Consider the following 11,481-nt stretch of genomic DNA (forward strand, 5'->3'; position numbering starts at 1 on the left):
CACACAACTTTCATTTTTAAGTGTGTGTGTGTGTCTTTGTGTGTGTTATTATTAGTCAAGTAGTCATATAATGCACAATGATTGTGGAAACAACCAGCATCCATTACTTCATGGTTTGGTACACCAGTAGATCATTTGTTCTTGTTACAGTATGCACCTGCATGTAATACAGTACTCCCTCCCTATATAACACCTCTGTATAATTCACCTCTTTTATAAGGTGGGTACAGTCATGAATGCCAATTCTTTTTTCATAATAATATTATGCTTATAACACATCAGTGCAAGACAGTCTACATTTATTGACTCCCATGAAAAGCATCATAGTCAGTCAGTTCTATATTTAGATCTTTAAATCATTTACACTCTTCATCCCAAGAAAATCTCATTTTTTATTATCTTCACTCAGAACAATATTATTGTACATATTTTATTGTCTGAAACTTGTCAACACTTTTGTATTCTTGTATTTTCCTTGGGTGTGAATAATTCTAGTTAAAAAAATTGTTTGTGCTAACTATAATTATATAATTTTCAGCTATTTCTTTACTGTGAAATTTTTTAATGTTTTCATAAGAAACAAATTCCTGCTTACAAAGTAAACATGCTTATTATTTGTATTGCTTAATTATGTACAAAAAAAGTTGAGTGCCCAAAACTCATAAATGATATGGTACTTGTTTACTGGTCAACGCCACTAACATGGACTTAAACATAATATCCCCTCCTCCTATAATCATTGAGTTGCAATTGTATATGATTGTATTATAATTGGGCAAGAGCTAATCTGTTAAGAACAATTTAAACTGACAGTAGAAGGGATTTGAGTTACAGAGATTCTTATATAAATTTTTAGTTTTTAAATAATGAAAAATTGAAAAGATTCCACAGATTTCATAATGAGAAGTAATATGAAATAGCAAATTTGCACAGATTTATGCATACATACAAATTTTTCTTTGTTCTTCAGTCAACTGCCTGATACTTTTAAGAGGTATTTGATTTGCATGCAATGCCACCTTTCCCCATCTCCAACACTTAACCAAGTCAGTGAAGACCTGTACTGTACTGGCTCACTGTTGATGTATTCACTGTTGTTTGAGATCAGAGCCTATGTTGTTTGTTTTATTGAAACTGCACTGACCCAGACCTACCTGCACATTATGTGATGACAGATCTGTGTCTGTGCAGCTTGCAGTTGGACTTGACTTATAAGCAACTACATGCAATATATACACATTGTAATAATGGATAAGAGATGGGTTAATGAAATATTTGGGTAATGACTGTGCTGTATTGGTATGTTGATAAGATAAACTCAGTTGCAAACAGGGGCCTCGAGTGTCCAAGTGGTCCAAAGTGCTCTCCATTACAGATCAATGCCATCTCACCTCTGTCTGCATGGGTTCGAGTCTTGGATTCAGCCAATGTGGGTATGTGAGAAAGCTTGCCAGTAGCTTCTCGTGGGTCAGTGGTTCTTTCTGGGGTTTTCCCAGGTTCTTCCTCCACCATTATTACTGGCTGCCATGTATAGCCTATCGTGTGCTGAAAAATGGCGTTAAACCCTACAACAACAACAATAGTTGCAAACAGTATAAACCTATATATGCAACTGCGTAATTCTGGTACAGACATGGAGCAAAACTGTTCTTCTTAAGATATAAAATGATTAAATAGACCCTGATCTGCCACTCTTATTGAATGATAGTTACTTGTCTTGCAGGGCAAGTGACTTGGAACTTTTACTTGTCCTTCACCAATTTTACTTAAATTGTCCGTTGGACATAATAATGAATCTACTAAAATGCCATTTATCAAATCATATAAGCATCGTTACATGTCCTTTCTCAGCCACCGCTTATAAATATGAACAAGACAAGTGGAATTTTTTAACCCTGACATGATACACTAGTAGACTAGTATGTGTTGCTACATTTGTATGAGAAAAAATGAACTAATTTGTTTTCTTTGTACTGTATTTAGAATGAGTAGTGTAATAAAGAGGTTTTGAGACTGGCTGACCAATTCTAGTTTTCTGAACCTGAAATTCCTTCTAGATATCCTACAACTTTTCCCCACCGGGGATTTTTACACCCATGTGCATCCATGCTTGTGCATGCATGAGTCTTCACGATAGGTTTCAGGTTGGGGAGCTGTGATGGGTAAGCATGGCCTCGTACACGTCCATTTTGACACTACTACCACCATCCAGTGTGGGTGGCTACAGCTGGCAGCCCATTGTGTTGATACATTTCAGAAATGTCTGCGACACTTGTTAAATCTGGAGACATCAACAGAGCAGTTTCCTTGTATCTGCTGGCAATAATCTGTGGTGATTAATTAGCATGCATTTTTATGTGTGCCCGATTTCCTAGTCTTGTGGGAGAAACAAAGTGTGTGAACTTTGTTGGGGGTCCTTACATCAAACTGTCCATGGGCGATTTTCCTTAGTGGGGGTAAATAATTGCCATGACACTTGTTTGGCCCTTCCTGATCTGGTAACATGAGAGGTAACTTTTGTTCTATTCACAAACGTTTCAATAGCAGCTTCACCCTTCCAATATGAACTGTATTGCATAGAGTTTCATGTGCATGTTTGTTGTATATCAAGGCTTCACATCCAAGTGCAATCTTGGCCTTCATGACTCCTTTGATAATCCATCTTGCTGTTGTTACTCCAGTTGCTGGTCATGTGATTGCAATCAAGTCATGGATGAGATCCATCCACATCAATAGGTTGATGCACATGGATATCATTTGATGCTTGATAAGCAAGATCATGTTGGTAACATACAGCATTGGCACAGTTTACAGGTTCGTATCTGGGCTTCAGTTGTTTATTAGAGTTCAGTTGTACATCCAGGCATGTACCAGGCCTGCAGTAATTCTATCCAGGGATATTTACTCCAATGTATCCCAGGTAATTTTGTTAGTTCAGCAGTGATATCACTGTTAAAGTTGTTTTTGGGATCATGAGCTTTCAGCTCCACTGATGGACCTAAAAGGTCCGCTGGAAGGGCCAACAAACATGAGCTTTACTCCACATAGACACAATTTGCAGCCGCTGCAGCTAGGTCATCATGCATCCAAACCCAGATTGGGTTTGCTGTACAAGTTTTCATGTGGCATTACACACAATGTGGAGGCATGATGATAAGTTATTCAACTGACATTCAACATGACATCACAAAAGAGAAAAGATTTTTCCATCATTTACCATGTTATGATGTACTGAGTAATTTTACAGAAGCACTTGTGTCATCAAAGATATCTTCATTGTCTGCCACTGAGTTCTTTCACAGTTGATGAAACCCCTATGATTGATGACATTGACCCAGAAAAGAATAATCTTAACATGTTTGACGATGTGATGCTTGACCACCAAGACAATCCCTCAAGAAAATTTTCTTGGGTTGACACAAAAACACCATAGTTTGTATTTTGTAGTAGCATATTTATTGTATACTCATTGTTTTAGATACAACTGATTCTAACTTATACTCATTTTTCCCCCCATATGCAATAAATTAATAAGTAATCACAAATTAAAAAGAGATATTTATCATCCACAGTAAATATGTCTTTTTGGTGGCCAGCTCCTGTAACAGACATTGATACTCCTTACAATGTATATTCAGAATCATCACTGGCATGTTAGGAGATTATTTCGAATTGTAATATTAAAAGCAAGTACTTATTGACTGAACTTTATACTATTTTCCAATTTGTTATTTATTAAATAGTGAAATGGAAACACTATTAAAACAAATTCGTTTTATTTCTGTTAATTTCATGTGAATACGCAACTGTAATCAAATAAGCAACAATGAAAGATATGCCCAAATATTCACATGTCCCCAACAAATGAAGCCTCATAGCCTGTTGTGCACGTTATTCAGTATGATGCTATGCTGGTAAGGAATAATGTTGCACAGTTTCAACAATTTTGAAATAATGAAGAAGTAAAATGTTTACTGTATATAATAAATAGCAATATTTCATCCAGATATACTGATTCTTTTATTTGACTTTTTTTAGGACGTTAAGAATGACTGATATCCAGAGTGGTCATTGTGTCCATGTGTTTAAAGGCAGCCAGAAACAAGTGTTGACCCTTGTGGTAAGTTCATTTGCTTCCTCTTTTCTAAATCAAAACTTTGGTTTCATTCTCACATATCAAACCAAAGTAAACACAATGAAAAATTGAAGAATAATGAAGTGTAATTCACTGTCAAATCCACACCTGTTACATTCCTGTCATATAAGGTGACTAAAAGAGGCAGCCTTTTTGCCCTGGGATGCATCCCATGCTGATGTTCCAGCATAGAAGGTCTTGGCCCTTTTATCCAACCAACATGAGGTAAATAGAGGTGGGGCCCCGAGTGCTGGACATCAGTGATAAGTATCAAATTTGTTCTTGCTGGTGGATAAGATGTGCCTTGAGAGCTGTCATGGTCTCTTTGTGTCTGAGATCAAGAGACAGTTCATTCCAAATAGCTTGGTCCTGCTATGCAAATGAATGTTTTCAGTAGTTTTTACCTTGGGGATACTAAGAATATGAGTGTCAGATGGTGAGCAAATGCTTCTAGTAGAAGTGTACACATGGGTGAGGTCAGAGAGGTATTTTGGACCAGTGCCAGTCAATGAAATGTAATAGAAAAGATATTGTGTCTGATTCTACAGTGAGCAAGTAGCCAGTGGAGTTTACGAAAACTTGGGATTCTCTAAAAATGATCCTAACAGCATTGTATTGGACTTTTCGAAGTTTCTGCAGAAGACACAGTTTCAAACTAGAGAGAAGACTGTTACAGTAATCAAGTCTAAGATGTGCTAATGAACACACTTGGGTTTTTGTGGCATCAACTGTGAGAAGATTGTGAAGATTGCTGATGCATCTCAGCTCCAGCTAAGCTTCTTCAAGAGTGTTCTGGATGTCACTAATGTAGTAAGAGAGTTATCAAAAGTAACAGGTAGATTTTCTATGTGATTTTCTAAATTTAATGGGAGTGTTAGTGATACTAATTGATTCTGGTAAATGTTGGGCTTGAGAAAGTCTTTGTGAGGGAAGAATCATAGTTTTTTTATTATCATTATTCGTTTGTAGCTTATTACATCTTATCCATGATTTAATATCATAGACACACTCTCTATGTTTTGGATTGTGGAAGCAACTTCATTTGGACAGCTATATATGTACAGTTGAGTGTCATCAGCAAACAACAGATAAGACACAAGATGGTGATTTATAACATTTGATGGAGGCTGTGTGTATAGAAAAAAGAGAACTGGCCCTACAGCAGAACCACTTTGGACACTATAACAAAGATTATCTGGACTTGAATGTTTACCATTTGGTGAAATAATTTGTTTTCTTGAAATTATGTATTACTTGAACCATGATAAAACAGTAATGTGGGGACCAAAACATGGTGCAGATGGTTGAGTAAGATATCATGGTCATTTGTATCAAAGGCTATGGATAAGTCATGGAGTGAGAGAACTGAATCATGTAATTAGTCAAAGCAAAAAGGTCATTAGCAGCTTTTAGGAGAGAAGTTTCATTGCTGTGACAGGAGTGATAAACTGACTGAAAATGAACTAAAGAGATTGTGTAAATTTAAATGAGATGCTATTTGAGACTGAACAACGTTTTCTAAGACTTTTGACATGAATGAGAGGATAGGGACAGGCAATAGTTTTTCAAATTTTTGGGGTCAATAAAAGTTTTAAAATGTGATGGAAAAACACCTGTTGAAAGAGAAGTATTTATGATGTAAGTCAGAGCAAGCAGTATAGCATCCAAACACTCACACTTCTTTAGGACAGTTCATAAAAATCCATAGATATAGGCAGAAATGTTGTGAATGGGAGTTGTTGAATTCTGTATCAAAGCTGTAAGGTAAGAACTGGTCAGGTTGTTTGATGCTGTCAAGTTGATCTCTGATAGCAGCCTTGACTTTGTCATAGAAGAATATAGCTAACTGATCTGATAGACTGTCTGGAGACTGAGATTGTGGTTGGAAGTGGTGTAGACTGTCTGGAGACTGAGATTGTGGCTGGAAGTGGTGTAGACTGTCAGGAGACAGAGATTGTGGTTGGAAGTGGTGTAGATTGTCTGGAGACTGAGATTGTGGTTGGGAGTGATATAGACTGTCTGGAGACTGAGATTGTGGTTGGAAGTGGTGTAGACTGTCTAGCGACAGATTGTGGTTGGAAGTGTTGTAGACTGGAGACTGAGATTGTGGTTGGAAGTGTTGTAGACTGTCTGGAGACTGAGATTGTGGTTGGAAGTGGTGTAGGCTATCTGGAGACTGAGATTGTGGTTTGAAGTGGTATAGACTGTCTGAAGAGATTGTGGTTGGAAGTGGTGTAGACTGTCTGGAGAGGTTGTGGTTATAAGTGGTGTAGATTTGTTCTCACTAATAATTTGTGATGCAGAGTAGCTGTTTGCAGCTGGTACTCTAAGTTATTTTTGTACTGAAGTAGGTGGATTTTGTTGCATGAACTAGATTTTGTGGCCTCTTCATAAATCTACTTATGGACTGTCAGACCAGATGACAGCCATTGTCTCTTGGCCTTATAGCATTCCCTGTAGGTGGCATTCATCTTGTCACGTATGCTGCTGTACTGTGGAGTACATTTCTTTATTGAGATTCAACTTGAGGTTGTAGGGGCATGCTTATCAAGCAGTCAATGCAGGCAGAGGTGGAGTTGTTCAGCAGTGGGATTTTGTACACTTGTTAGGTATGAACTGATGTTGTTGGTTAGTTAAGTTGTGTTAATCGAGCTGATTTTACATTTTGAAATCAACTGGGTCAGGGACAGACAGATCAAGGTGGCATATGATGCATAGATGATCTGTTGCAAATTCATGGGAGACAGTATGTGGCCACATCTGTGTGTTGGTATGCCAACAGACTGTGCCAGTTGTAAAATGTGAATATAGTCTAAGAGTTTGATACATGGAGTTTGTAAGGCAATGAAAATGAAAGTTGAAGTCTCCTAGAATCATTAAGCTACTATTGGTGAAATTAGAAAATTCAAAAAAGGGTGGGGAATTGTTCCAAAAACATAGAATCATTTAATTAAATTTTTTTGAGTAGATAGTGGATGATAGAGGTGAAATAAATGGAATCACCTTTTCTGCATTGTTAGAGTTGCTTCAGCGAGTACAAAAGATATATGTTTGAAATTGAAGCTGAATGTGAGAGTGAGACAATAAAAAATGGTGTTCTTATCAATGAGAGAAAATACATTCTCCCCATGAGGGGAAGGAAATGACTTGATCGGGTGGCAAATTGGAACATTTCCCTCATCTCCTAATGTATTAAACCAGGTTCTCATTAAAAAAAAAATATGATATGGATGATGATAAAATTGCAGATTTCTGTTTGTATTTCTGGTGTGGCTCAAACAGTTTAGGAGCATTAAATTATGCAATACATAGTAGTTTCTGGGACATAGAGGATGGTAGAAGAGACACTTGTATCAAGTTTTTGATGTTAACATAATGCGAGTTTGAGGTGTTGAAATCACTACTGAAAGACAACCAGGGAAGTAATGGAAGTGAAGGGAAATAACTGTGATTTTATGACCAGTCTGTTTCCAGCATCCTGATTGAAAAGGACTGTTCTTTTTAAATGTTCGACTGAAAACCACCACCACCACCAATTGTTTCAGTCTGGCATTTAGCTCATGACCAATTAGAATTTTGCACCATGTATACATATTATTATGTCAGGCTTGTGTGGTAATGCATCTTGATGAGTACAGTAGGCTCATTACAATCATTGGTCACTTTGACCTATATCTCATGGTTCATTTTGATTACATTTTTGTTTGAAGTTTCTTTTTCATGTTCTATTTATGTTAGAATCATCAATTAGATGATTGTATTTGGAATTTCCCTTGATTTTTGAATATTGAGAGTCAAGGACTTCTGGATCCAAATATGGGGAGTCCATAGGAAAATCCAGTGATTCCCCAACCAGATAACAGAGGCCCAGCCGCAGTGTAAGAATCAAGTATATTCTGGTCTGTACTTTGTGCCATGTAGTAATTTAATACAAATTACATTAGTACAAAATGAAAACTGTTTAGGTTTTTAGTGTTGCATAGAGAGATTTATTGTAGCATCATTGGATAGGCACATGAAGGATCCAAGAAAACTGACCTGTAATTGTGTGTTTTGATCAGGTGTTTGTGTTGTGCAGAGACAAAAACTAAGATTGAAGAGAAGGACAGACACACAGATAGAGATTATCAGTGTTGTAACTGTGATGATCCTGATATGCATACATTCATTTAGTAGATTTATGGATAAACGATAGAAACAGACTGACATGTGCCTTGTTCTTCTGAGCAATCCTCTCTGCCACAACATGTACATGCACTGGTTTTGTCTTGTTTCAAGTAAATGCTGAAAACTGCAACTTAGTGCTTTGAGTTCGTCTCTTTGCACTCAACACACCAGGAACAAACATCACATATATCTGACATCATTGTCTTTTTTACTTAGCTAAGAGAATTTCTCTACTATGCCTGGCATCTATCATTATGTCTTTGACCTCTGACCATCATTTTACTTTATCAGTCTTGTTCTGTACATCCACCTCATGCCAACAAGTTTATATTTTATAATCAAGACAAATTTCATAAAGGCAAATTTATAATTAACTCAACCTAATCCAAAATAGACAACAAACACTTATCTTCAATAAAGATTTCATAGCGATAGCTGTAAATCTTTTATTTGATCTACTGGAAGCCACTTAACATTTAAGAGTCATTGATAATAACCTGGGCATTGCACTGATGAGAAATTACATAATGCGATTAGGTCTTATTAATGTGATTAGGTTTTATTAGACACATATTTCAACAGTTGTGAATGTACTAACAGGGCAGAATTGGCCAGTCATTATTTGAAAAGGCAACAAAATGCAGACAAAGCTTTTATGTGATATATTTCATTCATTCTCAAAAAAAGAGACAAGCAACCAAATATTCATTGTCTTAGGTACCCAAAGGGTCAAGAAACATCCCAGTCACTGCTTGCTTTATCAAGGACCCAGGCCCTTGGGTCAAAGGAAATACCTGTTGTATGCATATCTATTACTACCAGACCCTTATAACAAAAGGTCACTGTGACCCACATTTCACATTTTACTGGCTTAGACAAAGATTTTGTTTAGTTCACGACCAAAGAGGTTTTTGCAGCCAGTATATGAATCTAGATATTCAAAACTTGGTGAGGGGGTGCATCTTAATAAGCACTAATTCTTTATGTCATTATTAGCCATTTATGGTTCGTATTTTACATTTCACTGACTTGGGTCAAATTTTATTTTTGATTTTCATTTCTCAGACATAGTTCATACAAGAACAGTGAAGTTGATGATAGATTGCATATTTCTATTATGATTGTACCACACCTTACAAGCAAAAGAATCTCATCATGACCTATATTTCATTCTGTTCCAGCAGTGGTCAAGTTTTTGCATTTGGCTCATGTGACCAGATGAGTTGTGGGCATGCATACCATCCTACAGTCATGAAACTTGGTGACAGGATGCATATCGACTAAACCCTTATTGCAAAAAGGTCTCAGTCAACAATATTTTATGCTTCACTGACTTTGTTAAAATTTCAGCTTTAATGTTATTGGGTGCTGTTTTTGTTCAAATCATAAACCTGGTACGCTGTAATTGGATGCATCACTGTTAGGACTATACCCTTAAAATCAAAGGTCACTGTGACCTACATTTTTTGCTGTACCAAGATATGTTAAGTGTTTGTATTCATTTCATGAATACATAAGCTTTTCCGTATATATATATATATATATATATATATATATATATACACACACACACACACACACACACACAAACACAGAGAGACAGAGAGAGAGTAAGAGAGAGAGAGAGAATCAGCTGTCTTAATATGAGAGATAGAGACAAATATATACCTAAAAATTAAACATCAGAGATTTAATCTCTTTGGAATTTCTATTCCTTAAAAAACAATTGCCTATCCCTCCCCCTTTTTCCAAAACATGTTGTACTCAGGAAATTAAAGTAAAACTGTGTGCAAAGTCCCACAACTCTGTAACCAGCAGTGCACAGCAAGCTGATTTAAATGCAGAATGTAACCATTACATGCAGAATGTAACCAGTCATTGAATTACAAAATATAGGTTACTATGACCATCTTTTATGGGAGGTCTTTGTACTTAACAATACATTGTTCATACATGGTCATGAAGTTCACTGACTCAGCAGCAAACAGTACATGTGAAATTGACTGTAATGCAAACCTAACAAAAGTCAATTAAACTTGAAATATTGGCAACACTGACCTACTTTTTGGGATGATTGCTGAATTTGCCATGAGCGTCCACAAAAGTTGTATGAAACAGCAGTCAAAGCCTTAAGTATTATGCTATTTTTCATGTTGACATTTTTAAAATTTTATTTTTAATCGGAACCATATAACCACTATTGTGCTGATGTACCATTAAATGTAATTGATACAAAAATGCATCAGAAACTGACCTAAACATAAAATTTCACAAAGATATGGACATTTGGATGGAAAGATAGGAAGATGGAAGGACAGAGATATAAGTGTAGTGCTCTATGCCCCTTCCAAATTCTTGGCAAAGCATAAAATATATTTCTTGATATCACTGAGACCAGATTTCATATTATTGTCTAAATTATTTTGGTGCTAAGAAATCTATTTCAGAAATTTTGTAATTTAGCAAATCTTCGAGTTACACCACAGTGAAAACATAAGATTTACTGCTATTTACATCAAATTGCAAGTAGATATTATACAGGTACATTCCAAATATTTAGGATTCATTATTGCAAGTTAATTTTTATCAAGCAATTTGGCAGTAGTGATTTAGAACCTGGAAGTGAATTTCAAAAATGTCGTTAGATTCATATGATGGAATAAGAATGTCTTTTTTAAACCTTGCTTTGATAATGTTTGTAGAGGGTTAGATATAGAAAAAATCTCTGGCATTGCTATATCTGACTCCCTGTGTTTGCTGCAAATCAGATAATACTGTGATTTTTCTCAAAGCTTTATTTTGAATGCAGTTTTAACCCACTGTAAAATTTGTATAACTCTTATAATATCAGGCAGGTAAAGACAATGCCCCCCTCTTTATCACACTGTTCATGAGAGCCATAAAAGTTAACCTCATTATAAGTGAGGGACTCTTGATACACTGTTTATGAGAGCCATGGGGGACTCTTGAGAACACTGTTTATGAGAGCCATAAAAGTTACCCTCATTATAAGTGAGGGAGCCATATACCAAGGATTTTACAACAGGAAATAAAAACTGTGCCCAGATTGTCCATTAAAATACAATAACAGATTATTTGAAATTACTATATAATTGGCTCTCATGAGTAATGAATTAAAACAATGGAATAAATTGAGTAGAAATGATAGAAGAAAATTT

General features: G+C 36.0%; 1 protein-coding gene across 1 annotated transcript in view; it reads left to right on the plus strand.

Moving 5' to 3' along the window:
* LOC149771472 (uncharacterized) overlaps positions 1-6,328 on the plus strand; it is a 179,362-nt gene extending 173,034 nt beyond the window's left edge. Inside the window, exons 22-24 of the mRNA XM_089948413.1 lie at positions 4,039-4,120; positions 4,874-4,970; positions 5,994-6,328. Of these exons, the coding sequence (XP_089804539.1) occupies positions 4,039-4,120; positions 4,874-4,970; positions 5,994-6,328 (514 nt within the window). The remainder of the gene's footprint in view (positions 1-4,038; positions 4,121-4,873; positions 4,971-5,993) is intronic.
* Positions 6,329-11,481: the final 5,153 nt, after the last annotated feature.

This window comes from Sinohyriopsis cumingii, unplaced genomic scaffold (assembly GCF_028554795.1).
Source record: "Sinohyriopsis cumingii isolate HCF-2022 unplaced genomic scaffold, ASM2855479v2 utg001831l, whole genome shotgun sequence".
Classification (NCBI taxonomy): Eukaryota; Metazoa; Mollusca; class Bivalvia; order Unionida; family Unionidae; genus Sinohyriopsis; species Sinohyriopsis cumingii.